The 18463-nt window shown below is 41.5% G+C and overlaps 1 protein-coding gene and 1 pseudogene across 3 annotated transcripts in view; both read right to left on the reverse strand.

Moving 5' to 3' along the window:
- NEO1 (neogenin 1) overlaps positions 1–18463 on the reverse strand; it is a 275549-nt gene that overhangs the window by 32581 nt on the left and 224505 nt on the right. For all 3 annotated transcript variants that reach the window (XM_006866510.1, XM_006866511.1, XM_006866512.1), the window contains exons 12-15: positions 15994–16043; positions 14667–14814; positions 5121–5231; positions 3864–4058 (exon numbers count right to left, since the gene is read on the reverse strand). In XM_006866510.1, the coding sequence (XP_006866572.1) occupies positions 3864–4058; positions 5121–5231; positions 14667–14814; positions 15994–16043 (504 nt within the window). The remainder of the gene's footprint in view (positions 1–3863; positions 4059–5120; positions 5232–14666; positions 14815–15993; positions 16044–18463) is intronic.
- LOC102822465 lies at positions 7677–9796 on the reverse strand (annotated as a pseudogene).

An 18463-nucleotide genomic window follows, 5' to 3' on the forward strand; every position in this document is an offset into this window, starting at 1 on the left:
CCTATAGTGCCACACCAAGACTCTAGCTAAATACCCCTTCTCTTCCTCAGCACACTGAACTTCAATTATTTTGTAACGACATTATTTCTAGTAACTGGAACCAGGTCTCCTCGATTTCCTGCTTTAACTCTAGCATAGTGTTGGGATGATGTAGGTTTTCATTAAATATTTGTTGAGTCTGAGTGAGAGAGAAGACACTGACTTTAATTTATGACAAGCTGAATATTGGATATATCCAGGTATAGATATCTAGCAGGCAGATGTTTATGTAGGTCTGAAGTTTAGAAGTTCACTCTAGTTTGATGAGTAAATGAATTCCTAAGTGGATTTCTTCTCCTCTGATCTGCTTTTTTTGTTCAACATTATATGAAGGGGCTTCAAGAAGTTTCTTGCAAAGATTCCATTGTTTTTTTGAAAGGCTCTTCATATGTGTTTGAGCTGTACCAATGTTAACGGATATCCACACAGCGAGCTCTAACTTCTTTTACATCGAATGGATTGTTTTTGCTTCTTCTTCCTTTTAGTATCTTCAGAACATGTAGTGCGGTGCTCCTTCGCATCTCTGGTTTCAAATACTACTCTAACTCAAGCTTTCATGCACAGGTTAAGCACTGCTGAACTCTGCACTGGTAGCGCCCCTTCTCGGAACATACTTGACTTGGTTGTTTCTTGTGCTTTGCTTGTGTTCCGCTATTAGACTGAAAGCACCTGAAGGTCAAGGACCATGTCCTGCCTACACTGCAAAGGATTTTCACTTCAGTGATACATAAAGGAAATAGCAGGAGGCTGGTCACCCCAGGGACGTTTTTATTCAACCAGCAAAGCTTTTCTTTTGCTTTCCCACAACAGCCTTATGCTGTTTCTTCTTGGAAGGAAAATGAAAAAAGTATGTTGTGTTTTTGAATAAATCACTAAATTGCTGCTTATTTCTATCAGAATGATAAAGATAACTTATTTGTTACACACTTAAAGTTGCTCTAAAGAATGATGTTCATAAAGAAATTCTTTGAGTAACAAACTTTGGTCAGATTCTAAATAAAAAGGCAAGTTTTTAAAGATCTATAATGGTAATTCAATTTGGAAGAGTAATTAAATGCATTCTCTATTTTAAAGTATATTAATATTACTCATTTCTTTTATTCTTAAAATCAACATTGAAGTATAAATATACAATAAAATGTACTGATGGAGTTTGTTGAGTTTTGACAAACATGATGAAGCTCCAAAAAGTTTATGAAAAATGGAATTTTCCCACAAACTTTTTGAAGACCTTGTATACACATGAGGGTAAGTCAAAAAGTATTGCTTCTAGGGTTCCAGCGCATACATGCATGGGTTTATTCCAAACACAATGTGTTTAAAAATGTCTCTGTGATCAGTGGAGGGCTGCAGGCAAGTTCGCTCAATAATGCACTTGGTTTAGTCTCATTAGAGCACCTTCAAAAGCAGATACAATCACAATAGTGACTTCTGACAGCTTCTGTTGGACAAGTTACATTCAAGACAAATCAGCTCAGAAGGTTATGGGAACTCTATTTTGGAACTCTAAAGAGGTCACCTTGATAGATTTTGTTAACGGACACAGGATGATCATGGGAGCTGATTAGGGAGAAGTGATAAGAAAATTGAAAACTGCACTGGTGAAGAAAAGGCCAAGAAAAGTTGTGCCAAGGAAGTGTTTCCCCATCATGACAATACACTTGCTCATTCTTTGAGAGTAGCAAGGGCGGTCCTAGGAGAATTGTGTCGGGAAACCTCACCCCATCCACCCTATTGTATTGATTCTTGCCTCTTCAGATTTCTTTTTGTTCCCCAAACTCAAAGAATGTTGAAAAGGGACACAATTTTGAGTTCCTCAAGGATGCCAAAACTGCCGTTCTGACATGGTGTACGTCAAAGAGCTCAGAATTCTTCCAGGAACAGTTAGAGAGATGGAAAGACTGCTGTCAGAAGTGTATAGACCTAGATGGAGGATATGCTGAGAAACAACAGTTTCACATTTTAATATTTTTGTCTAATGACGGTTTCTATGATTTAGTTGTTAAGTGTCATTGAGTCAGTTCCGACCCACAGTGACCCTGTATAGGGTTTCTGAGGAGCGACTGGTGAGCTGGAACCACTGATCTTGTGGTTTAAGTCAAACTTGCAGTCCAGCACATTAACCCGCAGTGCCACTTTTTGACTTACCTTCATAAACCCGTGTGATTACCATCAATATTTCTAACATTCCAAATAGTTTCCCTGTGCCCCTTGCCCTTGCAATAAGTCCCATATTCCAGGGTCCACTTTGTGTCACTATAGATAAGTTGTTTATTCTATAATCACATAAAGATGTAGTTATGTGATTTTTGGGTTTTTTTACTCAGCATAATGCTCGTGAGATTCATTTCTGTTGCTGAGTATTATCAATTGTTTATTGCTTTTCAGTGCTAAGTAGTTACCATACTTTGCTACTTGGATATTAATAGACATTTGTATGATTTCCCCTTTGGGGCTATTGTAAAAAATAAGCTTCTAAACTGTTTTCCAGATGCTTCTCTAATCAGTTGTTCCCACCAGCAAATATCAAGAGCTTCAGTTGTTCCCTATTTTTGCTGCTATTTGGTAATGTCAATCCATTACATTTAAGCCATTCCAGTGGGCATGTGGAATCCTGGTGTGGCATTGCAGGAGAATGCGCTAGACTGCAAGGTCAGTTTAAACTACAAGGTTGATTGTTCAAACCCACCAGCCGCTCCTCAGAAACCCTATACAGGGTTGCTATGAGTCAGAACTGACTCAGCAGCCTTAACAAGGACTTCTGGTGTGGCACTGTATGATCAACACTGGACTGTGAGCCACAAGGTTGGCAGTTCAAACCTACCAGTTGCTCTTTGGAAATTCTAGGCAGGATTGCTATGGTTTGGAACAGACTCGGTGGCACTTAAAATCACAGCAACGGCTGCTCTTTGTCAGAATCTACTTGAAGACACACAACAACATAAATGCTAAAAGTAGCAAGTCAAAGTTTGATGGAAAACAAGATATTTATAAAGACTCAAGGTGTTTCCGCCACAAGCCACTTAATAATCACAAAGGAGAAAATAATCCCTATAGTGGGAAAACCTGGCATCTACCAATGTAACATGGTTTACAAGGTTAACATTACCAGCCACAAGTTAAACAGGCATCATGTGCCTCCTGACACGACAATGTAACATGGTTTACAAGGTTAACGTTACCAGCCATAAGTTAAACAGGCATCACGTGACTCCTGACATGCTACACTAACAACAATGCAACACTTCTGTGCTATTTGTCACCAAAATTCACAACCTGGATTCTTAACCCGAGGAAATATGACACAAATCTGAATTAAGGGACAGTCCACAAAATACAAAGGACCATGACAAACAAAGATTGAGGACTTGTACTATGTCAAAGAAAACTGAAGAGAGAGACCTAATAAACCTGGACTAGAAAACAATGGTTTTTCTTTTGTTATGAAGGACATTAGTGAGACAACCTGCAAATGGGAATGAAGTCCATAAATATGGGCACAAAGTTAATACGGTGATGTTAATAACTGTACTATGATTACAATAGAAACTGTCCTCATTTGCAGGAAGTGTTCATTAAAGTACTCAAGGGTAAAGGGGTAGCATGTGTGCAACTCTCAAATGGTTCAGAAAATAAGTGTATAGATGGACAGAGAATGATATAGCAAATGTGGTAAAAATGTCAGCCTTTGGGATTCTGGTGAAGGATATATAGGAATTTTTGTACGGTTTTTGCAACTTTTCTGTACAAATAAATGCCAAAATAAAAAGTTAAGAACAAACAAAAAAAATCATACAATGACTTCCTCTATTTCACATACTTACCCAGATTTTCAATGGTGTAATAGCGCTGTTTGTAGTCCACTTTGATGGTCTGGGCATGAGGGCTGCCAATGCCATAGCCAATAGCATAGCCTCTGACCACAATGTTCTGGTTCTCTGGAGGAGTCCAACTTACGACGATACTAGTGACAAGCGGGCGGACATGAAGAGAACTAGGCACTTCAGGAACACGAGTTTCTGGGAAGGAAAACAGAAAAGGAAGATGTGATCCACCTTCCCTTAAGGGTGGAGCTCAGCCTCTTGCCAAATCAGGTTGTGACTGAGTGTTTTCCATTATTCCCAAGAGTTTAAAACGAACGTGTATGCACACTGAGATCAGGTCCATGGCTTTCCCGCATTCTAAGGAGATAATACAACCCAACCACGACTATCATGGATTCTGACAGCATGGTTAGAAAACATAGGGCACTGCAAAATTAACTCGGGAAGGAAAGACAAACAGATTCAAGAATGCTTGCTTAATGGATAAAAACAAGCTGTCTTTCAGTATTTCCTTACCCCTTTTGGTCCCACATCCCAACTCCAAACTCTACCAGGTAGAATGAGAAAGGCATAAATCCCAAGTAATTAGAAGCCTGTTGTCAACAGGTGGACAAGAATTACATTACAGCAATGTTAATCAATTTTTTATTCCTCTAAGTAATGTAAGTCAGAAAATATGAAATATTAGAAGCACAAATTGATTCAAATGGTAAGAGACAAAGAAGCTTAAAAAGGTGACATTTACAGTATCTTTCATGTCGTTATTTCAAGGCATAGACTACTGTCTTAGTATGAAAATTAGTAAACTGAGACTTAGAAATAAAACTCAGGTCTTTTGTCTCCCAATTCCAACACCTGTCATGGACACAGGAGCCACTCGTTAAACAAACAGAGGAGAAAAAAAGCAAGGTGTCCAGGATGAAGGGAAAAGGGAAAGGCCACTGAAAGGAAGACAAATTTATGTGCCTCATCCACTTAATGGCTTTGGTTAAAAAACAAAACAAAACATAACAAAAAACACCTGACCCAGAGCACCTGTCTAATTTTCATTTGTTTAGGTTCTGCGTAAAGGGACAGTACTCTGAAAGCTACAGGAAAAACACACAAAAAACATTTCAAGAGCTCCTCTGTAACACAAGATGATAGCAGTTCAAAGATTTAAGTCATATATATCCAAACGTCTATCAGTTTCCAGATTAACTCATTTGATACAGTTAGTGCCCAGAATGTATTCCTCCTGCCATTTGTTGTTCTTACCATCTAAGTCACTTTCGAAAGTTTCAGCAGACAGCCAGTCAGTAGCTGGGCCTGTGCCATTGATCGTCAGAGCAGCCACACGGAAATTATATTCAGTCCCACGATCAAGACCTGACCCCCAAACAAGAAAAAAGACAAGCTGAAACAAAAGCTTTGAAAAATCAAGAGATTAATAATGGCTCATTAAAGCAGATAGCTTACCTATCAATTTAGTAAGACCTGGATATTCTACTTATTGGGGGCCATGTATACAGCTATTATCCTGATAAGGTTTCAGTTAAAGTCAAAATGTTGTTGTTAAGTGCCATTGAGTTGATTCTGACTCTTAGCAACCCTTGTATATAGGGTCTCAGAGGTGGTAAGTCTTTACAGGAGCCTCTTGTGGAGCGACTGGTAGATTAGAACTACCTATCTTGTGGTTAGCAGTCCAGCGTAGAATCCACTATGCTATCAGCAAAACAAAGCTACAACACAGAGGAGCTAGCACCCACCTCCGAAGGAGTCTGAAGCCCACACTTTCCAAGAGGAGAAACGGAAATGAGTACAGCTTCAAGAGATTTTTTTTTTTTTTTAAACGAGCTAAAAGGCACTTTGTTGTTCTTGTTAAGTGCAGCTGAGTCGGTTCCAACTCACAGAGACCCTATTCAGGGAGTCTCCACTTTAGCAATCACTTAATCCAATCCCCTCATTTTGTTACCAAGGAACCTAAGGTCAAAAAGAGGCTGTGGATAATGAAAAAGTTATCGCAAAGGAAGACATCAGTTGACCTCAGAAGGCACCAATAGCCAAAAAAGAATGCAAAGATAGCTTAGCTTCTTCTATCTGGTTACTTTTGCTCTCTGAGCTACCCCATCAACACAGCTGAGAAATGTCAACTACTAAACATTGAAGGGGCTTCAAAAAGCTCATGGAAAAACGGAATAAAAAATAATGGAATTTTGGAGATGGGGTTTAAGCATTGAGTTAAGCCCTCCCTGTCTCCACTTGCAAGCCTCTTTCCTATAATAAACCTTTGCTCCTAAGGATACTCCGTCTCATGTATTTTAATCAGTAGAGAGCAAGACACCTCTATTCAAGAGAGAGATGTGTTGGCACTCCCTATAGCAGATATTGGAGACCACAAACGGAGGGACAAATTAGTTCCATGCCTGGACCTGAAACTCCTGAGGAGGGGATTGCCTGAGCCTCATGAGCTGGAATGGTGTCCCTCCACCTGGTTAGTACTCATGTGGTGCTGGAGGATAAGCACTGGACTTACTTCGAAACACAAGGTCGGCAGTACAAACTCAACAGCTGCTCCTTGAAAACCCTGTGCAGAATCCCTAAGAGTCGGGAACCAACTCAAAGGCATTTAGCAGCAACAGCACTGTTCTATAGAGTTTGCAAGACTTGACGTTCTGAGGGCTGACTCTCAGAGCACTTCCTGCATGCAAACTTCTGCCTCAGAGTAGATTTCCTGAGATCTCAATCTGTGATATGCTGCTTTATCGTTCATTTCAGCAACGGATGATCCCAGGACCATCATTAAGGAAGAGCATGAGTGGAGCATGGGATCCCTGCCTGGAAAAGCAACTACAGCAGAGATGGCAACAGAGGCCAAGGCATGGAAAGACAACGCAGCTCTGGACTCTAGGTTCATAGACTGAGTACAGCTGTGTGCTTGCAGGCAGGAGAGTGGCTTGCAGAATGTGCCCTTTGGACATTTAAACAAATACATATGCTTTGTTTTATAAGCGTGCATCAAATATTTTTGCTTTGCTCATTGTTACATATAAGATGTAAAGGGGCCAGTGTGTTTTCAGAGGTATGTGTTTTAGTTATATCATGTTAGGTGTAGGTATGACTATAATTTTCATTATTTAGCGATTATGAATATAATAGCTTATTGGTTTCAAGTTGACAAGTGTGGAATATAATGGTTAGGATTTTGTGTCAACTTGACTAGGCCAGCATTTCCAGAGAGTTAGCAGTTGGGATGTGCTTATTCCCATGGTGATGAAAGCTAATCCAGGCATAGTTAGCTTTATGATGAGCAGCTTCCTTGAAGTTGTGGTCTACTCCCAATACAATGGACATGCAGGTGGGCCTCCCTCTCTGTCTTCCACCAGGTTCCTGGGACTCCAAAATTGTAAGCCATTTCCTTGGTAATAAACATATATAGATATATAAAAGATAATGGAATTTCTCCACAAACTTTCCCCCCCCCCCCAGAGTTTAGGAATTAATTTGTCCCAAAGTTGCTGAAGCAAAAACCACGATAAAACATCCTGCTTGCCTTTACACCCCCCAACTAAAAAAAAAACAAAACAAAAACCAAAAAAACTATTTGTAGGAAAAAAATGGTTTTGTACATGGGATAAAACTTAATATAAATTCAAATCCAGTCAAAACCACAGGGCAGCTCCCTTTGAAATGTGTTCCGTAGAATTTCTAAGTAGACCACAGGGCTACTGTCTCGGAATGTCCTCAGAAGGCTCTGTCATGATCCGGTAACAGAGTAAAAACCCCAGAGTCCTTGCTTTCAAATGGAAGAGGGAAAAGATAGGGATGGAAGATCTACTCAAACTTCATCTTCTTTCCTTGTGGCTTGTGATCTCCTCCTCCTCCTCTGCCTCCCTGGAAGCCTCCTCGCCCTCCAAATCCTCCCCGGCCTCTGCCACCAAATCCACCCTGGCCTTCTCTGCCATGGCCGCCTCTGCCTCCAAATCCTCCCCAGCCTCTGCCACCAAATCCACCCTGGCCGCCTCTGCCTCCAAATCATCCTCGGCCTCCACCTCATCCCCCGAAGCCACCTTCACCCTTAGGCTTGGCCCAGTCCAAGGTAACTTTGTTTCCATCAATTTCCCCATTCTCCATGGCCTCCTTGGTGGCTTTAGCATTTTCTTCACTGTTGATGTCTACAAACCCAACCCCTTTGGAGGAGTTGGTTTCACAGTCTGTGACTATCCTGGCGCGAACAGACCCATCAAATGACTCCTTCAATGTTGTCCTCAGACAAACCTTTGACAAACAGTGTTTTGGACGGCTGGCTTCTCACATTAGGGGGTCCCCTGGATCCTTGCAATTCCAGCCTGATGGCTCTGCCCTCAATTTCTCGTTTATTACAAGAATTTAAAGCTTCTTTAGCATCTTCACATGAAGCAAATACTATAAATGCATACCCTTTAGATCTGCCATTCTGGTTCGGAGGCACCTTGATAGCAGTTGCCTTCTCAAGCACTTCCTGGAGAGTTTCTTCTGTTGGACTGCAGGAGAGGTTACTGAAAACCAGTGTTTTTGATTCACCGCTCCAGGTACTGCTCTTCTCACCTCTGTGCTCTGGATTTTGACCTTTCTCCCGAGTGTAGTACAAGGATATAGAACGGCCATCAATCTCTGTTCCTTGCTTTTTTTCAAAGGTTTTCTCAGCATCAGCTTCTATTTTGAATTCAAGATAAGCAATCCCTTTACTCTTTCCATCTTTGCTGACTACTCTGATCTCCATGGCATCTTCAAACACTTCTTTTAATTCATTCTGAGTGACTTTGTAAGGCAAGTTTTTGGCCAAAAGTGTTCTGGCATCTCGGTCTTTCTTACCGTCTTTTCCTTTCGGTCTCTCTAGTTTAATTTCATTACCAAAGACCTTTAAACCAGTGAGTTCCAAGGCTTTTTCCAGGTCTTCAGCAGATTCAAAATCCACGTAGCCAAATTTCCTAGTCATACCAATTCTGACATCCATTACAACAAGATCATTTTTAGCAAAAAGGTCACTGAGACCAGTTTTTAATTCTGGAGCAGACTTGTTACAATTCAGGTTTCCAACAAATAGATTGAAAGCTGTAGTTGGTTCTACGGCTTCCACTTTCTGCTTCTTGGCTTCAGGAGAGGCTTTCTGTTTGGCCATTTCCTTCTTTCGTTTTCCAGGTACTTCTCTGACAGGTTCTTCCTCCTCTTCATCGTCATCCTCATCATCTTCCTCATCATCATTGTCATCATCTTCCTCCTCCTCAGCCACACTCTTGGCTTTCACAGGAACCACCTTTGCAGGTGCTTTCTTGCCCTTTGCTGGTGTACTGTCCATGGCCTCTTCTTCAGAATCATCTTCTTCATCCTCCTCCTCATCATCATCCTCCTCCTCCTCGTCCTCATCATCTTCATCATCGTCATCATCCTCCTCGTCATCAAAGTGAGGAGCAGCTGCTCCTTTCGTCATGATTGGCTCAAATTCATCCTCATCATCTTCCTCACTGTCTTCATCATCTTCTTCGTCACTCTCTTCCTTCTTGGCATTCTTGCCATTCTTTGCCCCCTTAGCTGGAAGAGCAGCTCCCTTCTTACCCGAGGTCACCACCACTGCTTTACGTGGGGTGGCTCCCTTCTTGCCAGGTGTTGCTGCTGCTTTGGCTGCTGTAACTGTCTTCTTAGCTGGTATAGTAGTTGCCTTTGCCAGGGGTGACAGCTGCTTTCTTGGACGGTGTGGCAACTACCTTTTTTGTGGGGGAAACCACCACCTTCTTTGATGGCAGTGTGGTATTCTTCTTGCCTTTTTTCTGAGGAATGACAACCTCTTCTCCACTGCTTTCTTCTTCATCTTCTGACAGTTCCTCATCGTCACTGTCTTCTTCTACCTCTTTGGGCAGAGGAGCCAGCTTCTTGGAATCACTTTGATTTTTCCTGGCTTTCACAAGCTTCACCATGATGGCGGCTGGGGACGGTGAAGGATGTGGAGGACGAGTGGCGTAGATAAGACAACGGGAATCCAAACGACATTGATGGTGGCCCGGTTCTGAAGACGCTGAAGCACGCATGCTTGGCTACCAGCTATAGCTCGAGACTGAGATGAAAGCCACAAACTTTTGAAGTCCCCTAGTATGGCCTAGATACCTGCTTCTTAGAAATTCAGTTGCCAAACACAATCAATGTACAGTAAGTAAAAAAGGAAGGGGGAAAAAATCTATTATGTAATGTTTGTATTTAATCCCAGTACATGATTTATCCATGTATTTAAGGCAATAAAGACCCAGATGTAAACGTCTATCCTACAGAGGAAGGCAATAGTCAGTAGTAATACAGTCAGTTATTAATTAATACATTTATGCATTCATTTTTAGAGTACTTAAATACCAGATATTTGTGTTAGATCTTTTATTATGAAAAATTACCCTCTTCCCCACATCCAAATCTTGGGCTCTTTTGGCCAGGCTTCAATCAAAGACTTTGGCTCCAACAAGAACCTAGGCTCAGTTTCCCAATCCTCTCAAGGTATTAGGAGAGAGATGGGAGAGAAAGATACTGCATCTGTTTATCCACAAGAAAGCAAGGAGCAAGAAAGAGGAGCCAAAATGTCTAGGTCCAAGTCAGTTTAGCTCACTGCCTCCTCCCCACATACACTGAACCAGAAAGTTCAAGAGTGGGCTGCACACATCCTTATGACTGTTAACAGACAGTTACCTGGTGTACTAGAAACATGGCTCAGTAAAGGTCTGGAAAGAATGCAACCAGATTATCATTCCCTTTCCTGTAGGACGAAGTTAGAATAGGCAATTGAGAACAAGAGAGTGAGCAAGAGAGTGAGGGAGAATACCAGGCTTTGAAAAGTCCAGGGAAAAACTCCCTTCTCTTTTAATTCCAATTTTCCATGACCTTGAAGCCACTTGTATGTGTAAAGAGGGTGAAACATTCTCTGTCTGTAAGTAAACTAGGGAGTTTATAGCATCTGAAATGAAGGACTCTTGCTGTGGGGCAGTAGGATCAGCATTGGACCGCGAACCACAAGGTCAGAGGTTCAAACCTACCAGCTACTCCTTGGAAACCCTGTACAGAGTTGCTATGGGCCAGAATCAACTTGATGGAACGTCACAACAATAACAAAACTAAGGTACACAATTATATAAAGAAATGGCAGTATGTTTTAATTATTTTAAGATACAGCGGTATTTAAAAAAAGAAAGAAATGTTGATTACTGCTAGTTAAAACTTAGTTTAATCATATAATTGATTTTTCAGTAAAGGCTCTTGGTAATCCATATTTTGCCCTAACACTTATCAAGCTTTGAACTAATGCTTCAAGAAGGCAGAGATCTCTATTTTTGCCCACCACTATATCCCCAGTGCCCGTGCATGCTAGTAAAAGTTTAAGAAATACCTGTTAAACAAATAAACCTGGAGGTGATTTCAGAATGCAAGAACTGTCTTGATAAGCAGAGCTATCTTTATTATACAAGTGACACTCTGCTTACACATCAAATGCTCCACTGAGAAAACGAACAGTCTTCTCGTGGGAAAGGACTGTCCTTTATTTTCTATAGTATTTGGCACCAAGGACAGTGCTTATATTAAAAAAATATCACAAAATATTCTAAATAAAACCCTCATAGATGGGAAATGATATTTCTGCTGTTGAGTAAAATCAGAGAATGGCTTTAAAGAACATCCAGCTTTACTGGGATGCTGCATCAGTGAGCAACCCGGTGCTCTCCCAATGCAGTGTAGACATGTGGGCCCATGTGAAGAAACTAAAGACAGCCCGGGGCCAAACAGCCACCTTCTCCTAGTCTGAACAAAGTCAGTCCTATCTGTGAGGTGAGGAGTAAGGAGAAAAGCTGGATTACTTAAACAGATTGCTACTGTCAGCGGCTCTCTTAATTTTGAGACTTGTACCTGTAATGGGAATTATATCTTTTAACCCCAGATCTTGGTTCTATCAATAACTTAGTCCCTGGGGGCACAAGAATGTGGTTGATGCCTAACTTCTAGAATCATTTCACTGTCTACCCAGGAAGGATATGAGTGTAATGTACAGAAAGGTAGAATTCTCAAAGGGTGGCAAAAATAACTCTCAGGGCTTAGATAATAATGGCAATGCCTTCACTTCTTGAACTTCTCTTTAACCAACTCTAGTTTTGGCTTTCCTAACAAAAATCATTTGAGTCAGAGCTTTTGTTTCATGATGAAACCGGACCTGCACAGTGATAATTCACACTAGTTGGATGTAAGCATATTAAGACTCAAATTTGTCTGCTTGCTCACTGAAATACACGTTAAGTTCTGCTGAGCTACAAAACGCAGGCAGTGCAGCTGAGGCAGTACCAACAGGCAAAGCCCATGTGAGTTTACTCCCGGGCCAGGGCGCTGAGGCAAATGTAGCTGAGAGTAGGCAGGCACTGCTAACCAGATGAAGGGGTGGAAAGGCGGGCTCAGCTCAGACTCTAGTCAGCTCTTCAGCCGTGTTAAACCGATTACATAGCAGTCTGCATCTATGTAAACCATTCTAAAGTAGACAGCTTAGGGGCATCCTTCTTTATTCTCCATAAGCATGTTTTTCTTTTTTAATGTTTTATTGTAAATTATGTGATAGTTTACATGGGAGAACATTAGCTTTACATTCATCCTATCACATATTGTTACACTGCCTTGGTTACAATCCCCTCCATGCATCATAAACCAACCAAAGGGTATACATCCCGCAAGTCTGTCCCCTGGTCATCAGCGCACAGCCCCTCTCCCTCTCTGGGCCTAGAGTTCCCAGCTGCTCCATCTCTCCACATTATCATCTCTGCCTCCATCTCTGGCATCAGTGCTTCTCTGGATAGGGTCCTGTACTCTGCTCTTCTCCCTTGATGGTCCCAGGGACCTCCGCTCCTAGACTACAAAGTCAATCACTGCCGTCCTTTTGCTACAAAATGTCTACCTTTACATTTCCAACCCTCACAGTCAGATCTGATATTATTCACTATTGTACCACATGAGTGCTATCCACATCTCCTTTCATCAGTCCCACCCAGACAGACTGGATACTAACTCAGTGGAGATTCTACCTTCCTCCGCGCCCTCTTGATCTAGGCTCCCTCTTAAAAGCTTGTAAGCCAGTCACTTCTTGCCTTTGTAGCTCCCCCATTTTGGGTAGCCAATGTCCAAGTTGTCCATTCCTGTCTACCCTATGTATCGAGTGCGTGGGAATGATCCTCGCTGTAAAGATTTGTTCCCTCTTTTGAGCTACTATATCCATAGGTATAGGTCAAGTTCATCAAATTGTATCAGATTACTCTTTTTCCTTGTCTTTCTTCTTCTAGTTGAGCTCTGATCATCCAGCCATTGAAGCCAGGTCAAGTGGGTATTACCTACAAGTGTGGGTGTTCTTGTGCATTTGCCCTCTCTTCTTATCAGCTGGATGCTTCATTCTCCACTCTAGTCCTCTGTGGCTATGTCACTGACTCTGGGCCCAGGAATCTCCAGGTCTTGCCAAACTGCTGGGAAACCAGGTCTCCATCTGGGTTCACAGAAGTCTATTGAACGTGGTTAGACTTAGCTCACAGTTCATTACTGTTTTTCCCTCACTTCCCCATATAGGTGACCAATGTGGTCACCAGTCAGTGTGCACGTCTGCTTGTGTATTCCCATTGAGAGTCAGTCTTGCAAGGGGGTTTGCTCTGAGGGAACCTGGCCACTTGCCTTGATGTCTCCTGGATGAACAACTTATTTGTTCTTGGAGTAGTCAGTCAGACTGCTATTATTGTTTTGTATTTTTCCTGTTGGTCTTTCTTTCAAGAAGTATCTTCTGTTCTTCCAGCTGCTCTAGGCTGGTCTGCTTGTCCTGTCTGGTGGAAATTTACTACACCTCAGAAGATTCTGGATGGAGTTCAGGATTCCACCTGTGTTCTTATGTAATGCAGAGGCTTTGCAGGAAACCTCCTTCACTGGGCACACTGTAGCCCCACTTTAGGTATTCCAATCAGTTCTTAGGTATTCTAATCAGAAGACAAACTTACAAGCTATAAGCATGGTTTTGCCACCCAAAAAGCAATGAATCTCCTGAATCTCTCTCCCATGCTCCTGCTGCAAAAGCACCTTGTCCTTGCTTAGCCAACTGTTCTTCTACTTGAAGTAGGCAGAGGAGTGTTCTCTGTGACATACAAGGGAAGCCCATATTCAGTGCACACTGGGGCTTGTTTCTCTCAGCTTTGCCACTTACTCTGTTGCACATACAAGGGAAGCAAGATGGAAAGAGCAATCTCTGATGGAACTTTCTAAAACTTCATGGCGGCCCTAGTAGCATGTGTTAACTATTCCATTACTGCAGCTATTCGCTAATCCTGCTTCAGTCCCATAAGCATATGAGCGGTGTGTCAAGGTTATAAAAATCATTTTGTAGAACCCTGTTACCACCTAGCTTGAGGGGAGTAACTGTTTTGCTGATACTGCTTTGTTTTACTTCTTTTCAGATTACAAAATAGTCCCATAAGAGGGGCCTTCAAAAGATTTGTGGAAAAGGGAGTTAAAAGACAATAGACTTTTCCCATGAACCTTTTGAAGGACCACTGTATATTCAAAAAAAGATTTGGTAAATATAGGAAAAACATAATCTCACTAATTGGAGCTGCTGGAAACTGTGTGAGTGTTTTCCATTAATCTGTATTGAGTCAGAAATTGACTGAGCCACTTAAAAATCTTTCTGAAACACTTCTGTTTGCCTAAGTCAACAGCTCACAGCAGTCATTAAAGCAGTATAATTCAGTGTCTGAGAGAGGCACCATGCCCCAGCCTTTGCCTACGTGCAAAGCAGCTTACCTTCAATCAGCTGAGACAGCTGTGTCCCTGTTACCAGGGCTTCAGTCACATCACTCTTTCGAGAGGCCTTTCGGTAACGGATTTTGTAGCCTGTAATCTGCCCATTTTGTGCGGCTGGAGGGGGAGGCTGCCAGTGAATCATAATACTCTGGGAAAGACAAGATTATGGGGAGGAGACTGAATAGATCAAAAGCTAGGTCCAAACTATTTCATGCTTCAGGGTCCTGATTTCACTGTGCTAAAGGTAAGGAAAATAAAGGCAATAGGGTAGTCTGAATTTTACAAATTTATTTAAGAATTAATATGCGTTAATTTAAAATCCCATAATGATCCCGATGATGATCTAGCACGATGTGGGCCCTTTATCTCTTGGATGTTTTACCAGAATGAAGACGCTGAAGCCTCAGCCAAGTTTTCAGAGGAAAATACACGAAAAGTCAGAGGCATCTTCTTGGGCTAGGAAGTACACTATTGTTAGATGTAAAGGTTCTTTCTCATCTCCAATGTTTCAGAGCTGATATCCAACTATTAGTATTTTAAACTGTTCATAAAAGGAATAGTTACTAAACAGCTGGTTGTTTCTTAAAGAGGAAAAGGAATCCTGGAGTACTTTGTCAAGGGCTGAACATTCATTCCAGCTGCTGCTGTTGCCAAGGAGGAGTTCTGGACCATTAAGTGGTACAAACAGCTCTTTGTGTACAGTGTGTGAGAACTTGAGCAGGAGGGGTAGACTAAGCACAGACCACCAACCTGACAGGGGTCTGTCTGGGTTCACGCACCGGCTCAGTTCACAGACCTAAGGGACTAACTTATCATAAATGACTTTCTGTCACATCACCATGGTTCTGAACCAGTCAGATCTACAATGTCATGATTTACACAACAGCAGTTTCTATGAAGACAGGCTAAAGCGAGGTTGGCATCAGAAGCAGTGAAGTTGAACAGGATAAAAGTTGAACAGCTTCATTGGCCAGCGTAATACTGGTGTCACCTTCTTTCTCTGATTGTTTTTGTTTGCACTGTTGATTTTGATTTTGGTGATTCTTTTATGATTGTTTTTGGTGGCACTGTAAGATCAGCACTAGATTGCGAACTAGAAGGTCGGCAGTTCAAACTCACTAGTTGCTCCTTGGAAACCCTAAACCGGGGTCACTATGAGTTGGAAACTACTAGACGACACTTAACAGCAACAACAACAACGTATTTTCAGAAGTGTATTATTACTTTGGCATTTGTTTAGATAACCTTCCAATGAATCCCTCCACAAGTCCTTCTGAGGTTCAATAAGAGACCAGTAAAAATGAGCAGCAGCAATATAAGGTTTTACCTTTGAATTTCTCACTTCTAAGGACAGATTCTGAGGAACAGCACTGGGAACTAGACAGGCAAAAAAAAAAAAAAAAAAGGTTAAAAAAAGATTCCTTTTTCCTAATCACCCACACATCACCCATTATGAGACTGGTCTTCACCAGACTTCACACAAACGCACATCTCAAACAACACTTAAGCAGCTGAAGGTCTGAAGCCAGTTGCCAGTCAGTCCCCTCATGTTAATAGTACTATGGTGATGAGGTGTGGCCATGTTTGATTCATTTTTAAAAACCAAAGACATTCATATGTATACACCCATACCAAAATCAGCTTGCATCATAAGAAGATAGATACTTATTTCAAGAATGTGCCAGTGACTTTATAGTTTTCCAACTCTCTTCTTCCAGATGTGTTCTGAACCATTTGAATATTCTTAGTGTTAGCCTATCTTTGTCTTGGGAAAGGGCCATACGATTTCTGTTACCAAGTCTAATAAATATGACAAATGAATGAACTGAGTAATATCATTATGGGTCCCAAATGAGATGTACTAACTCAATGAGCTTGGTTTTCTTGTAGGACTCCTAAGCTGGTTTTGAAAGCAGTGCTCAAGAAGAGATATTTAAGTAATGGCAGCTTCAGAAAAGCAAGCCATATGGTTTCCCAAGGTAACTACATAGCAGGGAACATTCAATAGATGTGAGAAGTGTGAGATTGTTGGTTAAACCAATTGCTGCATATCCTTAGTTCCCACATATCAGAATATAAAGCAAGGTTTCTCAAAGTTAATGTCCCACATGTCCTCCAGCATTTCCCTTCCTAGTGACTATAGCAAATAAAGAAAACTTAGGTAGAACTAATCCATTTCCTCTCCACTCACAGAATGCCAACCCAAGTCTTTCTTCCCTAATCTACCTGTGGAAATTGATCTCTTCTTCTTTCTGATACTTGGTGATCAGGTATATAACCAAGCGTCCACTATACTGTAAGCTTTTGGGGACAAAGACTATATATTTTATTTTTGTACAATGCATCTGGGATAGGACTTAAGCATTTGCATTTTGAAAACAACAACAACAGAAAGCTCTACAAATTATTGCACTTATAGCCCTGTTGAGAACCTCCAATTTCATTGCAGAGACGCACCCAGTTGTTTCTGCAGTACCATCATCAGCACCAGCTAAGAGTTGCTGACTGCTCACTACATGGCTAAGTATTTTACATTTGTCTCACACGTAATCCTCTGAACTCCCACAGAGGAATTTCTATTCCTGTTCTCATTAGATAGATACGGTTCTGGGCAGTTAAGTAATTTGCCCAAAGCAATTGACTGTTACAGGAACCAACGTTTGTCTTACTAGGAAGTACTGCCTGTCACCATCATAAGACACAGCCAGTTCCTATGACAAGTACTATAGTCAGCAAACCAACCCACTTCATCCAGTTCAAATTTGGCTCATGTACAGATTTAATTTCCAAAAAATCAGCCAATGAAAACCCTATGGAACAGTTCTACTCTGGCACACATGGAGTTATTATGAATCAGAGTTGATTCAACACTAAATGCTTTTACAGATTTAAAATCCTACATTTAAAAAATTACAACCCCCAAATCTCAACTTTTATCTCAAAAAATTTAGAGGACTTGGAAAAGTGGCAAAAATAGCACAATGAATACCACAAATTCTTTCCCTAGATTTACCAATTGCTCATTTCTCTGTGTATTTTCTCTCGCTCTCTCGCTCTCTCTCTCTCTCACATACACACACACACACACACACACACATACACACACAGACTCCCAAATCATCTGAGAGACAGTTGCAGTCATCATGGTGGTTGGTGGTTGTGTGTCGTGAAGTCGGTTTCAACTCATAGCAACCCTGTACAGGGATTCCAAGGCTGCAAATCTTTATGAGAGCAGAAAGCCTCCTCTTTCTCCCGCAGAACAGCTGGTAGTTTATAACTGCTGACCGTGAGATTAGTAGCCCGACTTATAACCATTAGACTAGGCTATCAGAGCTTCTTGGTCATCATGATGTCATTGTTGTGAAGTGCTGTCGAATCGATTCTGACCCATAGTGACTCTGTATAGGGTTTCCAAGGAGTAGCTGGTGAGCTTGAACCACCGACCTTGCAGTTCATATGACTCTGCAGTCTGATGCATTAGCCCACAGCGCCACACCAGGACTCCAGTCATCGTGATACTCACTCCTAAAGACTTCAGGACCTACTTCTCAGAACAGAAATATTCTTTGACATAACTACAATACCACGATCACATTCAGAACACTTAGTATTAATTCAAAACTACTGTGCCTAATAACATACCTAATATTTAATACTGTCTAACACTATAAGCAGCCACCACCCGTCTGTCAGTTTGTCATACTGTGGTGGCTTGTGAGCTGCTGCAATTCTGAAAGCTATGCTATGTCACTGGTATTTTAAATACCAGCAGGGTCACCCACGGTGGACAGGTTTGA

Source organism: Chrysochloris asiatica, unplaced genomic scaffold (assembly GCF_000296735.1).
Source record: "Chrysochloris asiatica unplaced genomic scaffold, ChrAsi1.0 scaffold00092, whole genome shotgun sequence".
Classification (NCBI taxonomy): Eukaryota; Metazoa; Chordata; class Mammalia; order Afrosoricida; family Chrysochloridae; genus Chrysochloris; species Chrysochloris asiatica.